General features: G+C 38.6%; 1 protein-coding gene across 1 annotated transcript; it reads right to left on the bottom strand.

The window, feature by feature from the left end:
- Positions 1-569: 569 nt before the first annotated feature.
- LOC146319750 (PR domain zinc finger protein 12-like) lies at positions 570-10,418 on the bottom strand. The gene is made up of 6 exons (XM_084727789.1): positions 9,896-10,418; positions 7,941-8,006; positions 7,275-7,399; positions 6,693-6,848; positions 5,214-5,328; positions 570-4,518 (listed from the first exon to the last, which is right to left on the bottom strand). The coding sequence occupies exons 1-6, from the start codon at positions 10,152-10,154 to the stop codon at positions 4,046-4,048; spliced, it is 1,194 nt and encodes a 397-aa protein (XP_084583915.1). The 5' UTR covers positions 10,155-10,418; the 3' UTR covers positions 570-4,045.
- Between the last annotated feature and the right edge of the window lie 14,230 nt (positions 10,419-24,648).

The raw sequence follows: 24,648 nt of genomic DNA, 5'->3' as shown, positions 1-24,648 counted from the left end.
CGTCCTGCAGCTGGAGACGTGATCAAGTTTTTCATCATCACCTCAAGTCTGGTTAGTTTTTTGTTTTTGTGTTTTTTACAGTGAATGTATCAACATTATCCTGTAAAAGGTTAATGTATGATTTTATTAGTTTAATGAAACATAAAGGCAGAAACTGAAGCAGAAAAGTTTGTATTTTGAGCAGAACCCTTAAAACTAGCTTTCTATTGTTAACACATCATATCACACGATTAAGGGAAATATTTTTATTTTTGTGTTTTTAAGTTTTATTGTCAGGTAGTGATATGTTGTTAAAACATGTATGTTTTAATCTCAGGTGGTGTTAAGTTTTCCTGCCTGAGTCCTCTACTGTTTTTAAACCTCTTTTAAAGCCACTAAAAACAGGGGATTTACCCTTTTCCCTCTGCCAGGAGACCCCTGTAATTCCTGCATGTTTGAGATGTTTCTGCTCCAACACACCTGATTCAAATGATCAGCTCGTCATCAAGCCTCTGCAGAAGCCTGACAACAACCTGATCATACTTAGTTACCACTGTTTTTTTTTTTATCTGAGACACAGACTGAGCAGGTTAAAGGTTCAGTAATACTTTATTGGGAGTATATAGGCTCAAATACATCGTCCTCTATAGAAGTCAACATAGCATACTTCATATACCGATACATGTGTCATATCTGACCTTATACATACACATATACAGAGATAAAGTGACAGTTGAATTATATTCTGGGCATAAAGCAGATCTCATGTTTATATTCACATTCTTTGACAGTTTGGAGCTTATTTACAGTCACTGATTCTTCAGCTACTCTGATTATTTAACAACATATTTATACAGAAATCAGAAAAAACATTTACAAAGATTAGAAATGTAGATTCTAATATTTTCTAACAGGCGTCAGCTGAACCTGCCTGAGAACCAAAACACGGAACTGAAGAACAACAGACAGAAAACATAACACAATAATAACTAAAATTATTTTATGTTTCAGGCTCTATTTTAATAAGTAATGAGCTTCTTTAAAGGAGTCTGCTGAGCTTTTAGTAGATTCACTGATTGGTCAGTAAAACTGATCTGATGACATCACTCTTGCTAACTTGTTAGCATGTAGCTAATTAAATTAAATTTTAAAATAATGTGCAAACAAGATGTTAAAAATATTATTTGGTGGTTTGTAAAATGCTGATGTGAGATGCTAACGTTGTGTTTTCTGGTTGTAGCATCACACCAACCATCAGCAAGCTAATGTAGACTTAAATGTTAGTGCTTAGGGTTAACACTACTCCACATAGTTTATGCTAAGTGTTAGCATGGAGCTCAACACTTTTTTTTTTCTTTCTAAATGAGGAAACAAAACTATTAGCAAGGTGTAAGGAAACGTACAGAAGCAAAGACTGGACATTTGTGCACTTCCTTTTTTATGTTTTAATAAGTTTATAAATGTTTTTACCATAATGGACAGATGGCAAAACTGATGTCACGACTGTTCAAAGTAAAATTTGAGCTTTAGTCAACATGGTGCTAACCAGCTAATGTCAAACTGCTCACACCAGAAAGTGTCGCAGCAGTTTATGTCTGTGTCCTTGTGAAATACGGCGTGTTAGCATGGTGACATTGTTGCAACTAGCAGGAATAGTTAGTTGGCACTCCGTAGCTAGCTATCCAGGTTAGCTAGCTTGCTAACAAACTTCCTAGTGTGGTCACTGATGGTACAAAAAATTCACACTGTCATTTTCTGAACTGTGAGTAAACCATGTCAGTACATTTCAGCATCTTATGTTCTGTTAGAAGAACTTCAATAAAAGTGAACAGAAACCATCACAGCTAATCGGCTACAACAGCTTTCTGTATTTTTGACTCTCCAGCTGTCTGTTCCCTCATTGGTCAGCTCTGCCAAGATAGTTTCCTGTTGGCTATTAGCATTAATTTGAGAGTAAACGTTTGCTAAAGTTGAAATAAAACTCAAAAAAAAAAAAAAACAGTGTGACTTACATTTTACTCTACAAAATATAAGCTAAGGTGCACACACACACACACACGTTCACACCTGCAGTTGGTGAATAAGTTCTGCATGATTATACTTTCTAGTTTTGGTCGCGAGCTAAGATGAAAAAAGATCAATCATATAGATTCTACGTAGAAACAGAAAGAACCACCTGAGGTTCAGGTTGGCTAACCTGTATGCTAACCTGTATGCTAACCTGTTAGCATGAGACTGAGTGTATGCTGGATGTTTGTGTGAACTGACCAACAGGACGATCTACCAGCAGCTCAGTGATTCCTGTGAAGGAGCCTCGGTGCTCAGACTGCAGCGCCCCCCAGTGTTCGACGCACACATTACAACCACTAACAGAGAACCACCTGCATGCAAACCAGAGCACAACATCATCATCATCTGAAAGATACATGATTTATACTGACGAGTCACAGGCGAACACTGTCCCAGCATGCAACTGTTATATGAAGCATTATAACAACTGTCAGTGTGTGTGTGTGTCTGTGTTGTTCAATAAATGTGTGTGTGCATGCATATAATGTACAAATGTCTGTGTTCAGTTTGTTTTTGATCCATCTGATTGATTTGATGTTCAGATGGTGTAAAACACAGAAGTCGTCTAGTTGTTGTAGGTTTTTTTTTTTTGTTTTTTGTAAATTATGACTCAGGTAATCCAGATCTGAGTCCAACAGAACTCTAAACATGGCGTCCGTGACAGGAAATGAAACTCTGGAACCATTTGAAGTTAATTTGCTGATTGCTGATTTGAAGTGTTTGGAGAAAATCTACTGGCCAACATTCAGTATTACATTTTTTTCAGTCAGTAAGAATATAAGTGAACTCACTGATGATGAGTGGCCACTTTAAGGCTCAGGTTTGACATATTTCACTGATTTGCCAAAATCAGCTGAAGTAAAGTGATGTGATTTGGGGTTCTGACTCTGGGTCAAAGGTTCCTCTGTCGGCATTATGACAGGATGATGTTTCTTAATCCTTACCTACAACTAGACTATTTGATTTGCTGAAATAATCTGAGACATGTACAGCAAGAGAGAGAGATCCTGAAGCACGCAGCTGAAGGCTTCAGCGCTAAGCTGCCGTTAGCCTGATTCACCTGCTACCTGGGTCAATTCAACATGTTCCTCCATGATGGATAAAAATACTCCAAATATTTTAGATTATTTTCAAGATAAAGAGGAAAACTTTTGCATACCTGTAAAGCAGACAGGTGCATAGGAGAGGACTGATGCTTTGGTGGGATTAAAGGCGGGGCGAGTCATTCTGGAGAAAGACAGTCAGTATTTGAACAGACAGCTGCTGAGAGCCGGACAGATGTTCGAGCTTCTGGAGGAAGAAACACAGAGAGCTCAGAGTTTATGTTTCAAAAGGATCTATCTTCACTCTTGCTTCTCAATTTGTCTATGACAGCAACCCACGGAGGAGTTGGTCCAAAGGAGACCCAGAGACCCACTTACAAGAAAGAAGAGAGCTCAGAGTCTGTATTTAAAAAAAAAAAACTTCACACTGTCTTCTCAATGTGTCTGAGGCAGCAAAGCATGGAGGGGTCATGGACCTGTTCACCAGCGAGAGAACGGTTTAAACTTTTAGGGTTAAAAAAAGCAGATTTATCTTCACTCCTGCTTCTCGACCTGTCTGCAGCAGCGACCCACGGAGGAGCTGCGGGCCTCTTTACCTGCAAGAGTGGAGCTCAGGGTTTTAAACTTTTGGGGTTAAAAAGTGGATTTCTCTTCACTCTCCCATCTCAGCCTGCCTGCAGCAGCGACCCACGGAGGAATCACAGACAACTAGACAACAGTGAGGAGATGTTTGCTGAATTTGATTAAATATTGTTTTGGATTAGAACAGCACATCCCACCTTTAAACTTTGTCAGGTTGATTTTAAAAATTGCTGAAATGTTGTTAATAAAATCTTGGATTGCAGGTGCAGAGGACTGCGTGGGAGTCTTTTTACTTTATATTAGTTTATTTTTAGGTTAGAGACGTGTCTGTCTGTGTTTTGGCGTCTGTGTGTCTGTGTGTGTGTCTGTCCTCACAGCACCATGGTGGGTATGTGATGAACCAGTGATGCAGGGTGAGGCATGGCGGTCAGCTGTGGCGGGTGAGGAGGAGGAGGCGAGTGAGCGGCGTGGACCACCACGCTTCCCCCCGCGGCCCCGCTGCTGTCTCCGGTGGGCCGGTGCCGGGCGCTCTTCTGGTGCGCCCGCAGGCCGGCCAGCTGCGAGTACGCGGACTGGCAGACGTGGCACTTGTAGGGACGCTCGCCGGTGTGCAGCCTCACGTGGTTCCTCAGCGTGGACGACTGGCTGAAGCGGCGGTTGCAGAAGCGGCAGACGAACGGTTTGTCCAGCGTGTGGATGCGCATGTGCGAGCGCAGGTTGCTGCGGGAGTTGAAGCCACGGTGACAGATGACGCAACGCATCCGACCCAGACTGGAGGAAGAGGAGGAGGAAGAGGAGGAGGAGGAGGAGGAAGAAGAGGAGCCTTCACAGGTGTGGAACTCATCTGGAGGAGGAAGAGGAGGAGAAATGATTCAGACAAGTTTAGAGCGGATTTAGTTCCTAATAATTGTTAAAGGACAAATCTGGTGTTTTTCTATATTTTTCTTCATTTAGAAAATTATTGCTAGACTCATTAATTCTAACAACATATTACAAACATATAACCCCAGTTTTAACTGGATGACATTGATTACCTGTATGTTTTACAACAGTATTAAAGATTTCATTTTTCATTTTTAAGGCCCATAATGTCCTATAATCTGTTCTGTTGTTTTATTATATTTAATGACTTATCATAATCTTTATTTTGTTCACTTTTACTTTTATGTTTTTATTATAATGCTTTTATTTTATTGTCTTTATTGGATTATGTTTTTATTTTGCTGTTGCAAAGCACTTTGTAACTGTGGTTTAAAAGATGCTTTATAAATAAAATATATAATTATTAATATTATTATTTTATTATCAGAAATGCTTTAACAAATAAAAAGTATTATGTGTATATCAACGCCTGATATCACAGTTGATTTAACAGACTAAATTTAAAATAAATATCTAAAATGTACACACTTCATGTTTTATTCTTCTTGGATGTGTTCACGTCCCTCTCAGCTCTGTTTCTGGTCATTTCTTCAGGGTCACAGATTTTGCTGCAGTTTCAGATTTGTGGACAACAGATCAGTAATCAATAATCTTTACCGCTCTTGGTCTTCTTGCTCTGCTCGTCGTCTCCTCCAGGAATTCCAGGGATTCCCAGGAAGGTGTTGTGGGAGTTTCCGTACCAGACGAGGAGCTCCTGGTCTGGAGGGATCGTCTGAGGAGAGAAACATGGAGGATCAACATCTGTCTGAAGGGCATGAAGACAAGTCTGCATCGTTCACTGACGCGTCCGTCTCACAGTCTGTCATCTGTGTTTATAATCAGTGTATATATGAATCATCAGCCTCTTTATATAGTCGTGTAGTTCAGGTGAGAGAGAAGAGGAAACTGGAGCTGGTTTGTTCCTCACTCAGCCAGCAGAGGGCGACACACTCCTGAACTCCTCCTCATGACTCTTCTTCTTTATGATTATTGCATCTTTTTAAAGTCTGTTCTTCAGTCTGACATGAGTGATTTAAACTTTGAAATTTGGGATTATTTTTTACCCACTTCATTCTGCTTTATTTATGTTTTGTTGTTGTTGTTGTCTAAAAGTTCTCAATATGATGGATTTATATTTAATTTTCACCTTTCTTTGGTTTAAATTTGCTGCCTACAAAGATAAATGTCAAAAAATAAATAATAGGATTTATATAGAACAGTTAGTCCATTGAAAGAAAATTAACTTAATTTAATAATCGATTAATAATTTCAGTCATTTTTTAGTCAAAAATATCAAACATCTGGCTGCAGCTTCTTAAATTTGAGGATTTGTTGCTTTTCTTTTTCATTTCTGACAATAAAGAGTCGTTGGGTTTTGGACTTTTGGTTGGACAAAAGAAGAAACATGAAGACAAACTTTTTCCCTTTTTTCTTTTTTAAACATTTTACAGACTAAACAAATAATCCATTATGAAAATTATTGTTAGTTGCAGCCTAATCTGAAGACATTAATATTATAAAATCTGATTTCCATTATTGATTAATGTCTTGATCATTTAGTAATATTCAGTTTGCTGAGAGTCACAGAGAGGAATAAAGAAGCCAGAATCAAATCATAGAATTGAGATATTTTCTTATTATTGAAAAATTGTATGTTTGGACCAATTTTTCAAGTTTTTCCTGCAATGATTTTTTTTCTTTATTATTGATTAATCTGTTCTTTATTTTCATGATCAATCAATAAGTTGTTTTGTCCATAAAACACCAGAAAATGTTGATTATTGATCCTCAAATGTCTTGTTTTGTCCTCAACTCAAATATATTCAGTTTACTGTCAGAGAGGAGGAAAGAAACCAGAAAACATTCACATTTAAGAAACTGAAATCAGAGAATTTTGACTTTTTTAATTTAAAAAAAATTGACTCAAAAAGATGATTGAGTTATCAGAATAGTTGTTGATTAATATAACTGTTGATTAATAATCGATCTAAGTTGTTAAAAAGACGACAGCAGGACGACACGTTTATGTTCCTGTCCTGTTTGGAAGAAGTGCAGCTGATGTCCTCTAAAGCTGACAGACGTGATGCGTTCACTGACCTCCACTGCCTTGTAGAAGATGCTGCTGCCGATCTGGACCACCTCCAGGTTCTGCTCCTGCTCGTTCCTCGCACACTTGATGTAGGTCATCCAGCTCCTCTGGTCCTCCTGACTCGCATCAATGAAGTACCTGACTGTCCCGTCCTCATTAAACACCTGAGGGACGACAGACAGCAGGAGACATGTCTTCATATCCACTTATATTTATTAGCTGACCTCTGGTCTTTGTTTTATTACCCAGGAGTTCAGATAGTTAGTTTAGTTTTGGTTCAAATAGAAATAACTTCATAAACAAAAAAAAATCAGATGTCGTTATCTTACTGACTAGTATGAAGGGCAGAGGTCACTAATATTAAGTTAGTAAGTTAGAGGATCAGTTCATAGTTAGTTAATAGTCAGTTTTTCCAAATCTGTTAGCTAGCCATAAACCACTTAGTCCAAACAGTCAGTCAGTTAGCTGGTTGATCTGTTAGCATCATAGCCGGCTAACAGAAACTAAGCTAGAGTTGTACAGATACTTACATTAGTTAGTTAGTTACTTACTTAGTTAGTTAGTTAGTTAATTAGTTTACATTTGTTTACCTCCCACATGAGGTTGTTGTTCTTGTACAGGTCGATGTGTTCAGGTGAGATGAGGCGTCCGGTGAACGGTCCCATCTCTGTTCCTGCTTTAATCCACGTTTTAGAGAAAATACCTAAACCTTCACCTGGAAAACAGCAAACACACACAGAGACACTGATATGAACATCACACACACACCTGCTGCAAATATGCATTCAGCTTTACTGTGTAAAAACTACACACGCACACACACACACACACACACACACACACACACACACACACACACACACACACACACACACACACACACACACTGTCTCCTTCAGTTCTGATCTCTGACCGACACCGAAGAGAAAACTGCTTCATCATGTCGGCTGGATCCAAGCCAGGTATCAAACTGAAAGTTATTAATGCAAATATTATTTATTTTATATTTATCTTAAGTATATCAACGAACTCTGATCCACATCAGAGCATTTACAGACTGAGAAACAGTGCAGTTACACAATCGAACAACTCAGTTTCATTACAAAATGACAGAAAACATTTATCATACCTGATCATTCCTGACTGTATTTATAATATCTTGGTTGTAATTTTAATGCTCAATAAAAAAAAAAGACCAATCGAGCAACATAACAAACAAACATGATGCGTCATAAATACAGAGAAGAAGAATTTACCTGGGACTGAACTCTGAGCGATGATCACCTCACTGGGTAAAACCAGACTGGACAACTTCTGCACCTCTGAACACAAAGAAAGTCAAAATACATTTATTGAGTTTCACTTTTTAAACAAATCCAACATCCTTTGGTTCTCTTAAAAAAAAAACCCTAAACGTTCATGACTGAAATTGGAGAATTAAAATATGGTAAATTAAATCTCTGAACTCCGTTCAGATTTTTGCAGATTTAACAGCCATGTTCTGTGAGTTTTATTGATCAAGAACATGATGTTTGTGTTTCTAAGAAGCTCAAGTTTCCCCACAAACAGTGAAAGCAGCAGGAAAGTGAGTTTTGGCGGAGAGAAAAAAGAGGTTAAATGCTGTTTTTCTGCATCACTGGTTCATCACATACCCACCAGCCCGCATCATGTCGCCACCTCCCGCAACGACGACTTCATCATATTAAACAAAAAGATCTGATGTGTGACGAAGAAGAAGAAGAAGAAGAAGAAGAAGAAGAAGAAGAAGAAGAAGAAGAAGAAGAGATAAACAGGATAAACATGAAACATGGAATAAAAGTTGAATAAAATAAAACAGAGAAGAGAAACAGAAAAGCCTCTGCGTGTTTTTCTCGCTCGGGATGAAGCGTGAAACAGTTTGTGACATTTAGGAGAAAAGAGATTGAAGATAAAAAAAAAAAAAAAAAAGTGCTGCAGATTATCCACATTTAAAACCAGCGAAGAAGAAAAGAGAAAACTCATAAACCACCGGGAGGATCGTTCATTCAGAGAAAAAAAAATTCACGGCTTTAAAAGTTCCTGCTGCGGAGCGAAATAATCCAGAAATAATCCGTTAAAAATGAAACGGGAGGAAGAGAGCAGCGGGTTCAACCCGTCACGGATCCACGGAAACTGTTCACAACGAAATTTACACCAAACACGAACGAATTCAAAAAGATCAGTGAATTAAAATATAAAATAACAGACGGAGAAAAGGCCGCATTCCATTTTTTATCGTCTCTGACGATGTGCGCTCGAAAATAAACAGAAACATCAACAAGAACTCCAGACGATTTTATGAATTAATTAACGATCAACAGGCGGCTGGATAATTAATTGATTGATTAATTGTAAGATTTTCGATTCGGTTGCGCGCAGCTGGAAAGAATCTGATCACATCAGTTCATGGCGGTCAAACAGTTTGATCGGTTATTGATAAGGCTGATCGTTATATTGTAATTAATGAGCAATAATTAACTCAAGTTTGTGGCAGATTAAACTCATTTTAGACATTTTTATCTTTAGAGAAGAATTCGCCAAAAATGCAAAAGCATCGTCTTAAATAAGCAGATCACTTTGATTGATTCCTTGAATCACAAGTTGGATCAAAATAAAAGCCACTTCACTTCTAAAACTGACGCAATTTATCGATAGTCTGGTAACGTAACAGAATCAATTTATCTCTTAATTAAAGGTGCAGTTAATTAAAGTTTTACGTCAAAATAAAGGAGAGTATCTGAATTTTTATGGACCAAAATCAAACAAACGCATATTGATCAGCGATGAAAGAAAAATGTTTTACTTTTACTTCACGTTAAACTCCTGCATCTAAAATTCTACTTCATTAAAGTAAAATCAATAAAATGTGATTCAAGTATTAAAAGAAAAGGTTCATGTGTGCGAAGTCTTAATAAAAGCGGAAACAGAAACTGTCAAATAAAAATAAAATTTCCTCTGAAATGTTGTGAAAGAAAAGTTTAAAATGAAAATATCAGCTGAGTGTTTACATTTAATGATCAATTAGGATCAAATATTGAATATCGATCAAGATGTTTAGCTGTATTGATAAACTTGTCTTTTCTTTTCACCCTTTTTAAATTGAAACATTCACTTTTATATTAAATGATTTTATTTGAACTTTTAGAAGTTTAAATTAGATTTCATTGATTAATTGATGTGTGTCGTCACTGACCTCCGGAGAAGGACTGCGCGAGCACCTCCGCGGTGAACGCTGTCTTGGGGCTCGCGCTGGGCGGCGCGGTGCGCTCCTCGTGCTGCGGGTGGTGGTGCGGGTGGTGCGGGTGGTGCTGCTCGCCCAGCACGTGCCTCCAGCGGCCGTACAGGAAGCTGTGCAGGATGTCTGACGTGATGATGTCCGCGAGAGAGAGCGGCTGCTGCGGCTTGAAGGCCGGCTTCAGGCCCAGAGAGGAGCCGGGCAGCACCGAGCCCATGGCGGGGGAGAGAGGGGAGCAGAGGACCGGGGTCAGCTGGACCGGAGTTTGAAAAAGATCCCAGAAGCTCACAGAGTCCTGCAGGAATCAAGCCTCCACCTGTTTCTTCTTCTTCTTCTTCTGTTAAAACAAGAAGCAAACGGTGTCTTTAACGTGTCTGCAGACTGTTTCTTCTTCTGTGGTTTAAATCAAGTTAAAATGAAAGAGTTTTAACAGGAGTGAGAGGAGCTGCTGAGTGTGTGTGTGTGTGTGTGTGAGTCTACATCCACTCTGTAATGAGACTCTGTGATCACCTCCTCCAACATCTCTATAAGAGGAGGGAGGAGTGTGTGTGTGTGTGTGTGTGTGTGTGTGTGTGTGTGTGTCTGCACGCGCTGTTGGCTCGTTCACAGCTCTGGCTCGTGACACCGTAGAGACACTCAATTAGGACTCAATGAGACAACAAGAGGACAGTTAGAGACCTGCTCCTGTCTGTGGTCTCTGAGAAAGAAAGAAAGAAAAAAAAAACAAGACATTTTTACAGAAATAAAATCATTTTCCTGCTCAGATCTCCCACTTCAAAGAAGCAGCATGTCCTCTCTGATGGTCCCTGTCCAGGTGTCCACAGGTGTCCACAGGTGTCCACAGGTGAACAGCTCAGTATGCTGGAAACTGAACTCTGTGATTTAGGCTCTCATGTGCATAATAATCAGCATCTAAAAGTAAAATTTAGATTATTTTATTAATATAAAAAAAACACTACAGTAAGGTGTCTGTAACATGTATTAGTTAACTACCCCCTTATAAAATGCTTATTAACATTAATATATGTAATAACAATTAACGAGTGCTAATAACAGCATAATAAACGTGTATCGATAGACAATAAGACATTTATAAGCATCGTGACAGGAAACTTGTTAACAGTGCTAAGTACCTGCTATAATAAGTTTATGTAGAATCTGAATCAAGTTTATTACAAACCTGCAACAATTACAACAATTTCATTGTTGATTGATCTGTTAATCATTTTCTGGATTAATCGATTATCAATCTTGAATTGATTCTAAATTGTATAATTTTTGTTACAAATGTCTGAACATAAACACATCCAGTTCAAAGCCAATATCAGTGAACAAAAACTTCAATTTCAATATTTAAATTTTGGATTACAACTCATTTCAGTAAAACCTTATATAAAGGTGCCTGTAATAACATTAGTTATTTGTATTAAGGCCTTCATAAGATGCTTATTAACATTATTATGTACCACTAAGACTACATAAGTGTTAATAACAGCATAATAAGCATGTTTGTTGTTAGATGATAAGACAGTTTTAAGCACCTATATAAAACTTGTTAACAATGTTAGTTAAGATTAATTAAACCTTTATTAAACAGTTATTAACACCTTTTAGGCCACACCGCCCTGCCATACTTTGGTCCGCAGGTTGAAAGATGCTTCATAAATAAAGCTGAGTTTGAATTGAGGTGAGTTTGTTTTCTCTCTGCAGGAGTCAACGTCCAATAAAGTCAAAAAGAAAAATGATATGATGCGTCTCTCTGCAGATCAACCGACCTCCACCAACAAAAAACTGCAGTTTTAGCTCACAGAACACAGGAGTTGTTGGTCTGCTGCTGCCGCCATCTTTTAGTTTGTCTGTGTTATTGTGTGACTTCAGAGTTGTTCAGGTAAAAAATCATTTATTGAACATCTTCTCACTTCCTCTATGACTGCCTGCTGGGAAGTAATGAATACTTCTGTATTTTACTTTACTTGAGTTTTTATTTCTATGACAACTTGTTGCTTTCATTCCTACATTTGACCTCAAACATCTAAACTTTCTACTGTACTTACATTTTCTAAACCTAAGGAGACAATAATAAATAGAAAAGATGATTTCTTGTTGTGTCCATCAGTGTATCACATATCAATTAGATAGTCATAACAACAAAATGATAAATGTCATAAGACAAGAAAGACATAAAAAGATGAAAAGATGTCAAAAGACAAAAACACGTAACTAGACAAAAAAGACACAACATGGCAAAAAAAAACCAAAAAACATAAAAGACGTAACAGACAAAGGAGACGTAACAAGATAAAAAAAACAACGTAAAAAGAAGTAAGTAAACAAAAAAATGGAGTAAAAGATGTAAAAAGACAAAAAAGACGTAACATGACCAACAAGATGAATTAAAATGTAACAAGACAAAAAAGACAAAAAAAAAACAAAAAAAACACAAAACAATGTAAAACAACATTCAAAGACCAAAAAGATACAAAGACAGACATAAAGAAGGAAAACTAACAAGATAACAGAAACATTAAAACAATAAAAACTACGTGAAGAAGACAGAGAGGAAGACTCTGGTGAAGAAAAGGTGAAGTCAGTAGAAACGTCCTTCAGAGGACTAATTACTTTTACACTTTGAGGACATTTCAGAGCCTTTTTCACTTTTACTGCAGTAAACAAGTTGTTTTTTTTACACACCGATCTGTACTGAACCTGAACCTGAACATCAGGGATAAAAAAAAAACACCTGAGTCATGATGTAAAGATGAAGATCAGCTTCACATCAGACTCGAACACTAAACTCCTCCATCAGGCTGTAGATTTAAAGACGTGCATCAAGACTAAAACCAGCCTTCATCCTCTGTGAAATAACCCTGTTGAATCTGCACGAGTTCTCTGTGTGTTTCTGTTTTCTGTACAACATTTCTGCTTTTTCTGTCTTCGATCTTGTTGTTTTTGTGCGACTGCAGGTCAAGTTTCCATCATTTGGGAAAAATAATGTCTGAACTGAACTGAATTTCAGTTTATTTGTTGACATCATGACCAGAATAAACTGGTGAAACTGAGATTAGTCAACTTTGTCCTGAAGATCTGTGTGTGCTGCCTTTTTATCTTTTTACCTTTTAAACTTTTATCTTTTTACCTTTTAAACATTTTATCTTTGTTGATTCAACATAAGATAAATGTGAGTTTGGATATTTACACCTTCTGAATGTGTGTATTTGGCCCCAGAATGCAGATTTATTACTGATTGTGTAAATATTATATGAATTAATACATCTGTTGTTTATTTTTTCTATTTTTGAAGAATATTTTAAAAGCATTTTAAGTCAAATGTTCAGCGGTGGAATGTGAGACCAGGAGGAGGAAGAGGAGGAGGAGGAGGAGGAGGAGGAGGAGGAGGAGGAGGAGGTGTGCAGCAGCAGCAGCAGTGTGAGTGACAGAGCAGGAAAACAGATTAGAGGACAGATTACCAAGACAACAGCTGCTTTCTTCATCCCTCCATTCACCCTCCTCCTCCTCCTCCCCCGCCGTCTCTCTACAGGATTATTATTCTCTCTTTCACTCTGATCTGTATTTATGAGCTTTTAAACATTTATTGTCGACACTCGTGAGTGCAACACACACACACACACACACACACACACACACACACACACACACACACACACACACACACTTCTTGTATTGTCGTCAGTCTGTCAGTTGAAACATCAGGATGAATTTAATCTGGTTCCATTCAGAAATGATGAGTTTCTACTTTTTTTGAGACAAAGAATAAAACAGAATGAAGTGAACGTGTTGGAAATGAAATGAAATGAAATGAAATGAAATAAAATAAAAGAAAAATTCACAAAATAAAAGAAAATGAAAGCCAGAGTCACACAGAGCTGAGAGAAGTTATCTGAGAAAACCGTGGCAAAAATAAAAATACAAATCTATGATTCTGAAATTATATGTTTTATGTTTCATGTAAAAAGTTTGTTTTTTATGATTGGGGATTTTTGCAGACTGAAGAAAGAAAGAAAGAAAGAAAGAAAGATCCTCCTTTACCTGTAAATGTCTCCAGATTTGCAGGTATAATATATCAAATATTAATGGTATTTTTTTATGTTGTTTCATTTTCACAAAATTAACTTTCTTTCTTTCTACAACACTCCATATTCTTTGTGATTGTTATTTACTCTGTCCTTTAACATTTTCTACGTTTAAACAAAGAAAATAAACAAACAAACAATATGGTTATTATCTTTAAAATCTGTCCGTATTTAAAACGCATAATTCATTTTTGGATGAATTTAAACGTGTTTTTTCTCCTCAGCTGCAGTCTTCCCTCCCTCCTCCGGATCCAGCAGCTTTAGGGGGCTCGGTGAGACCTGCAGCCGGCTCTCTGTACTCCTCCGGCGGCCTCACCCCGCGCTCTCCCCCGCCGCGCTCCCCGGAGCTCCGTGCGTAACGGCTCGGTGCCAAAACACGGAGGCTGCGCGCTTTTGTCCCACGAGACAGAGGAGAAGAAAGGAGGGAAAATCCTGGAATAATGGCAGATCTGCAAATGTTTCTCAATGGATTTGACTCAATGAACGCTGGATTTTCTTTTCTTTCTTTTATTTTAGAGGAGAGTTTGGCTGCAGCCGCCACGCACGCGGGCCGAGCGGGAGTTTATTAATGGAGAGGCGCGTCTTTATTGAAGGAGGACACGCTTTAATGAGCTTTGGACAACAAAAAGCCTCAGTGAGTGTGTCCCTGTGTCCACACAGCCAATCAGAAAACACTTAGGACCGAAAAGACGACGGGAAGTCAGCGGCAGGTGACTGGCACGCGTAAAGACAAGAGAGGAGAGGAGAGGAGAGGAGAGGAGAGGAGAGGAGAGGAGAGGAGAGGAGAGGAGAGGAGAGGAGAGGAGAGGAGAGGAGAGGAGAGTCTGGTGGATGGATGAGGATGGAGAGGAGGTGGATGGGGAAGAAAAAGCAGAGGGGAGGAGGAGGAGGAGGTGCAGGAGGTGGTGGGAATGAGCCCAAATGGCGCAGTAATATTGTGAGGTTAACGTGATTAAGGAGTGCTGCGGCCTCATCAGTATTCATGCTGATAATCCTCCTTTAAAAAGCCTTTTAATGATCATCAGGAGACAAGCTGTCAGCTGCTTGGCTGTACAAATCAAACGCTCCCTCCTCTTCTTCTTTCTTTATTTTTTCAACAGCTTGATGCCGTTTTCTCACTGCTCTTCATCATCGTCATCATCAGGCTGCAGATTCACCTGCTGGAGCTCACAGAGTTCAAATACAAGAAATGTTTAATTTATCAACACAAACAGCTGATATGTTCAGTATTTATGAATGTGTGAAAGTAGTTTAAAAACCTGCAGGGACAAAAGTATTAAAGAGATTATATTCATGTTTATCTCAGGCTGTTAAATCATCAGAGGTTTATTCAGTGGGACACCGAATGTAAATGAGGGAGAAATTATAATTTTGTTTTTGTACAATCAGATCTAGAAATATTAAAATTTATGCCAGAAAACACAAAACTCAGTCTGATCAATTGAATTTGGGGACTTCAGCCACATAACCAACATAAACCAAACACTGTTAGAAGAGTCTTTATGTGCCGCTCGCAGACTGTTTATTATTCATCTTCATACTGTTACTGATGTCCTTTTCTTGTTTTTCAAAATATTGTCAGGTGATATTGTTTGGAGCTGGTTAATGAATCTATAATAAATGCTATTTGTTCACTTTGTTATTTGCAGAGATTGAAACATTCCTCTTTTAAAAACATATTTCATTTATGAAAATGTTTCTTTCTCCCCTGAGACAGAGAACAAAAATAGACAAATATGCAAGACAAAGCAGAGCAAACAAGCATGAAAAAGGTGCACATTCACATCAGTCTACACAAGGACTGAAATGTCTGCAAACACAGTCCATGCTGCTAAGACAGAGTGAGGTTGAAGAAATCCAGAAAAAATAAAAAGCTGACAGGTCAAAGCACAGAGCAGAGCAGTCCAGAGTGATTAAGTCCCAGTATGACACATCTCCCTCCTAATGTGACCAATAAAAGATCCCCAGATCTTAAGAAACCTGGGATGGGCACTGGACAGACAACATGGAATCTCTTCAGGATACAGACAAGAAACCATTATATTTAGACATTATTTAAGCAGTGAGGGGAAACAGATCTCCACTGTCTCAAACATGAGAGCTTGTTATCACACAGAGGGAAGAAAAGTCAGAGCAACACAGAATCACAAAAGACCTCCAGGGATTAACTGTCAAACCAGAATGTCACACCAGAAACAGCTTGGTCGTGGAAAAGCGCAGCTGATGACTTTAAACTGAACGAGCTGAAGTGCAGAATCAATAGAACATGTTTGAATCCTATTCAACCCTTTCACCCATAACTCCAACCAACCAACCGACCAACCAACAAAACCACCAACCAACCAACCAACAAAACCACCAACCAACCAACTTACCAATGAAACCACCAACCAACCAACCAACCAACCAAACCACCAACAAAATCACCAACCAACCAACCAAACCACCAACCAACCAATCAACAAAATCACCAACCAATCAACCAACAAAACCACCAACCAACCAACCAACAAAACCAACAACCAAACAAAGAACAACCAACCAACCAACCAAACAAACAAACAAACAAACAGACAACAAACCAAACAGCCATCCATCCCACCAATCAGTCAACCAACCCAACAAACAAACAAACAAACAAACAGACAACAAACCAAACAGCCATCCATCCCACCAATCAGTCAACCAACCCAACAAACAAACAAACAAACAAACAAACAGACAACAAACCAAACAGCCATCCATCCCACCAATCAGTCAACCAACCCAACAAACAAACAAACAAACAAACCAACCAACCAATCCATGAAGCCACCAACTACCTGAAGAAACAACCAACCAACTGACCAATTAATTAACAATGTACAATAATTCTGTGTCATTATCATTGTGCCAAAAGTCTCTTTGAGTTTGAAAATTAATCTATTAGTGAAGGACATCCTTTATTTTATAGCTACAAAATATATGAATGTTGTAACTTCAGATTTGAATAAAAATATTTTCCACTATGATGTCATCATCCATCCAGACAAATCCCAAACACTTCACAACAATATCAATATCAGTATCAATCAAATATATCTTCTTGAAAATAAATCAAACAGAAGTTAGTTTAGTGTTTCTGGTTGAAGATGTATTTCTTGATTTTTGAGGTTCTGTGTTGAAAACAGATGAACTGTTTCTATCCAGCACTGGTAGTACTGGTGTTAAACCAGTCAGTGAGTTAATCAATCACTCAGACTGATCAGCTCTAATGGAGCTGCACTAATTGATGACGAGTTTGATTGACAGGTTGATTAAATGTCTGAACAGAGAGAGAGAGAGAGAGAGAGAGAGAGAGAGAGAGAGAGAGAGAGAGAGAGAGCAGTGGTGCAGGAAGTATTCAGATCATTTACTGCAGTAAAAGTACTAAGAACCCCACCACTGTAGAGTTTAGAGTAAAAATACTGAAGTTACTGTTAGAACCATGGATGGAAGAAACAGATCTGCTTTTGAATGACTGAGTTAATTAAAGATGTGACTAATGAATCTGAAGATAAATCAGTCGTGACCTCAGTCAAACTGGATCCACTGGGTCATCATCAGACAGCAACAGCAGCCGGTGATATATGATAGAAAACATATTTCAAAGCCTGCTGCACACTGTTGTGCACTGATTGGAGGAAATATGTTGTTCAATCCAGAAACCAACCAATTAACCAACCAATCAACCACCACCAAAAAAGCAAACAATCAAAAGACCAAACAATGAACAAACCAATCAACCAAATAACCACACACCTGAACCACCAACCAACACCAACTAACCAACCAACATCAACTAACCAACCAACCCACCCCAGCCCATTAACCAACCCACAAACCAACCAACCAACCAACCAAACAACCAAACAACCAAACAGCCAAGTTAAAATCCTGTACAGCTAATTAGCATCAGGAAACGTGTTCTGTCGGACAGATAAAGTCTCCAGGATGATATTTATTAAAATGCTGCTGGCAGAGAAAAATATAATAAATGGCCAAAAGTCTGTGGACACCTCGTTTGCTCTGGTTTGAGTTTCTTACTTCCAGTGAAATTAAATGTTTCAACATGACGACGTCCTCCAATCAAACTGCTGCCATGATGAACTGGGTGTTTGTCATTCAGCTGTCCACAGACTTTTGTCAGTGCGGTGTGGTTGACTGAGACAGACAGTTTATTGCTCCTGTTGGTCCCAGAGCATCATGGGAAACACTTGGACTCGATCCAGATCACCATTACATTAATCTTTAATCAGCTCTGACCTCTACACACACACACACACACACACACACACACACACACACACACACACACACACACACACACACACACACACACACACACACACACACACACACACACACACACAGAGAGAGAGAGTTCATCTGTACTTACAGAGCTCCTTCCTGTACTTTATGACCACTGACACACCGCTGTACACCACACACACACACACACACACACACACACACACACACACACACACACACACACACACACACACACTGCCAGTAACAGTAGACTCCTCAGCTCTTGTTGTTTCCTGTCTTTCTCCATCACTCATTATCCTTCCTCTCTCTCTCTCTTCATCCCTCCATCTTATTCCTCCTCTCCTTCATTTCATCCTCCCTCTCCATCATCCATCTCTTTCACAATAAAAGTCTGTCTTCCTCTCTGTCTCCATCTTCTTCATCTCCTTCTGTTCCAATTTCAGATTCTGGCAAAATAAAATGAGTAACTGTATTTAGAAAATAGAGTGAATCTGAACAAACCCTTTAAAACTAATCAAACTAACAGACTGGTTTGTAAATATCCAGTCATTGTGTTGTTTCAGGATCATGTTTATCACTGTGATACATCAGCTTTTCATGGGGCCTTCACAGATGTGACACTTACCCATGATGCCATGGGCACCAACCAACCAACCAACCAATTAACAAAACTGTGTATTAACCAACAAACAAACAAATAGACAGCCAAGTAATCAGTGTTCCTGAGTCCATGTAGTGTCCTTTATACAATGATGTGGGGGTTTAATGCAGTTTTTAATGCAGTGCTGCCTGAGGGGTCAAAGGTCACAGACATTCAGTGTTGGTTTTCAGAGATTTCTCTGGATTCTCTGAACCTTTGAATCATATTATGGATTGTAGATGATGAAATCTATAAATTCCTGCAGTTTGTGGTTTGAGGTGGGTAAGTTTTGGGTTGGGTTAGACATGAAGAAGGTAATTGGTTGAGGTAGAATAGTAGGGTAAGCCAATCAGAGGCAGAGTAGGGCAGGACAAAGACATCAAATGTCAAAGACATAACAAGACAAAAAAACGATGTTAAACAAAAATGATGGAAAAGACATGAAAGATGTAACAAGTTGAAAAATGACATAAATGACATAGAACTTATCTGGGGTCTGTTTGTGAGGAAGTCGGACTGTGATGATATCCAGCTGCAGGGTGTGGCGCTCAGGGCCAGCGTGTGTCAGCCAATCAGCTTCATGGTGGTGGGGTGGGGGGGGGGTTCAGGAGAACCAGTTCCTCAAAGTTCTTTCAAATGTCTTTTAGAAGCTGCAGATTCTTCAGGCTCAGCGAACGACGGTGGAATCAACCTCTTTATCTGTTCTTCCTCCCTCAGTGACGTTTCATTCATCCCCAGAGGTCAGAAGGTGTGTGTGTGTGTGTGTGTGTGTGTGTGTGTGTGTATGTGTGATTACAGTAATGTCTTAATGACAGATGACATCACACCGTCACTCAGACCATCTGTCTCTGCTCTGGGAACATAAATAAATGATAAATCCCACTTTTCATGTCAGGACATGAAGAGACGCTGCGACGGCAGCTTACACACACTGACCCTGAGTCAGTCTCAGCACACACACACACACACACACACACACACACACACACGTTTCCATCACTTCAGACACTATATCGACTTACATTCTTTTCAACCTTAAAGGGACACTTCACACCAAAATCAAAAACACACATTTCCCCCCCGGGCCTGTTGTACTTTTCATTTCCATCATTGCTTCCCAAACCTTTTTTCTGGGGATCCACTTTTTTAAAACCACTGCGACCCAACTCACACCGTTAATATTTCACAATTTTAATATTAATATTTAACCAACAAACAAATTAACAAACCAACTGACTTGACATATGTATGTACATGTTAAATACTTTATAAAGGAGAAATAAAAGCAGTTCAGCTGAGTTATAAAGCCAAATCACTGATTTTAGTTCCTCATCAATAAAACAAAACGACTCAAAATTTCAAGGTAACTTATTGCAATAGACTTTTGAATGAAACTTTTAGACTTTTAAAAAGTTGTGCCAACTTAGTTAAGATAATTTAGTAACAACAACAACGGTAATAACAATAACAATAACAACAACAATAATAATAATAATAATAATAATCTTTTTTTCTATTTTTAATACCGGTACTATATTTGTTGTCATGCATCGACATTCCACAGCAAACTGTAAAACCCAGTCAAGTTTATCTAACAAAGAAAAGTTAATTGTCTCAACAAAACATCACTAGTTAGTAAAAGTCTTTTTTTTTAACTGAAGAGTTTGAATTGTAAATAGAATAAACGAATCTACTCCATAAATGAGACAAAAAAGTGCATTAAGGCAGAATTCACTTATATACACTCATCTTAAAAATCTGCTGTGACCTTCCTGTTCTCTGTTTGGGAATAACTGATGCAGATAAGTTTTGGTGTGAGATGCAGAGTTTTGGAGAGATGTCTGCCTTCTCTCAGCTTGTGGCGCTCAAGGAGACAAAAACTACATTTGACAAATTCAACAGCAGCGTCTCTTCCCAGAAATCGAGACCTGGTTCCTCAAGATCATCCAAAGACTTTTCTGTGAACAGTTTCATGGAGGAGCCATTTTCTTTCTGCAGTAGAAAAATATATATTCATGATTTTGGGGTGAACTGTCCCTTTAACTTAAGTCTTTGCCCTAAAATTTAATGACTTGCACTGTGGGGACATTTGTCTCCACAGGAAAGGCGAGTCCTCAGTGTGTGAACAGATTTATGTCCTCACAACATGAAATATTCAGTTTAAGATTTTGTGATGTACAGCAGGCAATGTTTTTTTTTTTTTTTTCCAGGATGGTGAAGTCATGACCCCGCCCTGCTCTGACTCTGGCTAGTTTTCACTGGTTTAGGATGGCTAAGTTGGTTGGGATAAGAATATGATGGTAAGTCATCAGAGGCAGAGTAAGGCAGGACACAACTGTGCCAATAAAAAATCGGAAAAAATGACATGAAAATCAAAATAAGATGCAACAAGACGAAACAACATACAAGACCAAAAAAAAAAACGTGTAAAAGATGAAAGAAGATGAAAATGTGTAAAAAATGAGAAAGACAAGACAAAAAACCCGACGTAAAACACATAAGATGAAAACGACGTAAAAGAAGACCAGAGGCAAAAACAAAGATGTCAAAGTCAAAACAAGACAAAAAATGGCATAAAAGACAAAAAAATATGTAACATGATGAAAAACGGTGCAAAGGACAAGACGAAAAGGAAGTAAAAGACAAAACAAGATGGAAACAATGTAAAAGACACAAAAAGGTGTCAAAACATGCAAGATGACGTAAAAGACATGATGAAAATGGCGTGAAATATGAAAAAGACATAACAAGATAAATGATGTAAAAGACGTCTTCTACGTCGTTTTCATCAACAAGAAGATGTAACAAGACAAAAACAACATATAAGTTCAAAAAAAAACAATGTAAAAAAACTACATGAAAGAAGAAGAAAGACGAAAACAACGTAAAAGAAAAAAGATAGAACAAGACAAAAAAAAGACGTAAAAGACAGAACGAGACAAAAAAACATAAAAAATGACAGATTTAACATTAACTGAGAAAGTAATCATTATTGGCAGCCCTAAAAACTTTATATTAGGCAAAAACATTTTCACCTTATTTTATACTGAAGTAATCCAAAAGTAATGGAAAGTAATGAAGTTTCATTACTTTTATATTGTGACACTTACTGACAATATTTTTAACAGGTAATTAGTAACTGTATCAGAATACATTACTAAAGTAACTTTTTTTGTTCGCGGTTCATTTTGGAGCGTTTGTGCAGCAAACATGTTTGTGAAACAGATTCTGGATCAGGACATAAAAACACATCAGTCAGAAAGAATGAGCCTGTTTATTAGCCCTCATGTTAATTATCATCATCATCATCATCATCATCATCCATCTTCCTCTTCCTCGGCCACCGACAGTCTCGTGGCTCGGGTTCATACACAACTCTATCTGTCAATAGAATCTAATAGAAAAATCTGCAGGTTACAGTTAGGACATGTGTCCATTAGAAAAACAACAGAAACCATGAAACCAAAAAGCTCCCCGTCCCCCCTGCAGGACCAGGGGGTGGGACTGGGAAGATCTAAACCGGAGCGGACGGCTCAGGTCGCATCCGGTCCGGCTTCTGGGACGATACCAAGCCGGACGCCGGGCCGCCGTCCACTCCGGCGTATTTAAATCTTTTTTTTTTTTTCGGGGAGTAAAACCCCCTCACTACAGCTCTCTCCTCGCCCCGGAGCCGCGGCGCTAACAAGCTGCGGGACGGTTCAACACGCCTGAGAAGATAACGCTGTGATCACATGGTCCGATTACAGACGCGTTGAAAAAAAAAAAAAAATCCCGCCAACTTTTTAACACGGCGGCGTCCAGACAGACATAAAGAGACATAAAGACGAGGAAAAGAGACAGAGACAGTTAGCCTAGCAGTCTTGAGAATAAAACACACACTCAGCTTCTCTTTGCAAATCGGTGAGACACAACATGTGAATTAAACAATCTCATTTTTAACAGGATAACAAAGTACATTTTTAACTGGAGAGCACCCGCCAGAGAGTGGAAATTTACACAAACCATATCATCTTATCGACAAACTGAATATTCAGAACTGGATGAACAGATTTAAATAGACCCCTGTACAGGAGAACTCATTATTATCATCGTCATTATTATTATTATCGTCATCATCATCGTCACACATACAAGAAGCAGAACCACTGATTCAAGATTCAACTCAACAGCCAGATCTCCCTCAACGCAAGACAAACCTCTCTGTGGTCCGACACACACACACACACACACACAGCGTTCAGCTACCAAACACACACAACACTCAGAAATACACACCAGACAGAGCACACACACGATGCTAACACACATACAGCTACAAGGCTGGAATCGCACCTCGACAAAGATACACAAAGGTCAACGTGATTTTATGGGTCAAGTTTTCTAATTCTAAACAACGAGCAAACAAATCGATCCAAAATCCTGCTGGGAGGTGAGTTTGACAAACAAAAAGCCAAAAAAAAAACCCTTTCACATTTGTAGACATATAAAACAGTCGGGCAAACTGCTCGGCCAACGGCTAACGTTCATGTTCGAGAAGCAAAGACCAACCTGAACACATAACGAGCGCACACGCCGCTCAGCTAACTAGCACACACAAATTTAGCAACTGCACAGATTAACGTTACGTTTTGCAAACCTGCTCACACAACACACAATGTTTAGCTAACGAACATTCGGCTAACACTGATTTCACGTCATGTGAAGAGGAGAGAATCAGGGAACGTGGACACGTTATCCAAAAGATGTTTGCTAGTCACGAAGTTACAGCAGATAAAGGGATATTAAGCAAAATCTTTTATCATTTTACATCGTTATGGCAGTTTGTCAGCTAGTAAAATTAGATGCTAACAGCACATAGCTTCTTTTTAATTATCAGAACTGATTATACTAGTGTTCATATGAGGATTGATGAAGCTGTTAATGCCAGTGACGGTTCTTTGGAGCCACTTTGTCACTGGTTTGCTGTTCTTTTAATTTTTCTTCAAAGTGAGAGATATCTTAGCTGTATGAAGTTCACAATCTCTCTGACTTGGAATTACAACTCGAAGGCTAATATCAAAGTTTTCTCTCAATCTCAATACACTACGAGCGCGCACATTTAGCTAACGGCTAGAAGACACATTCATTCAACTAACAAAAGAATTTAACACACGTTTGGTAAAAGCTAACTCAATGCTCACACGGCAAAACTAACACAACCACATATTGTTCAGACAACAGCGACGTCTTTCAGTTAACTTGTACATTCAGCTAATAAAACACAAGAGTCAGTTCAGCCACCACACTCGTCCTGCTAACAGTTAGCTAACAAACACACAGACAACAGAAACAGTTCAACCCCCACATTCACCACCTAGCATACAGTTGAGGTAACACACATCATTTTGCTAACAAACATCGTTTAGCTAACTTGCGCATTTAGCTAACACGCTTGTTTAGCTAATAAGTTGCTAATAGAATTGATAACTTCATTGTTCAGCTCCTAACACTTCTTCTACAAACAACTCAGCAAAGTAGAAATGCAGAACTAAGTTACAACAACAATAATAAAGTTTCACTCTGTAAGAAAATAGTCATTTTCCCACTTTTTGTAATGAAAGTGCGGGGAAACGTGGTGTGGGCTGCAGGTTAAATCCTGTGGAGGACACAAAGTGTTTGACCACAGAGAGATCTGGCTTTAGACAACG

Source organism: Lutjanus erythropterus, chromosome 10 (genome assembly GCF_056507025.1).
Source record: "Lutjanus erythropterus isolate fLutEry1 chromosome 10, fLutEry1.hap2, whole genome shotgun sequence".
Classification (NCBI taxonomy): Eukaryota; Metazoa; Chordata; class Actinopteri; order Lutjaniformes; family Lutjanidae; genus Lutjanus; species Lutjanus erythropterus.
This window is presented reverse-complemented; position numbering and strand designations above follow the sequence as displayed.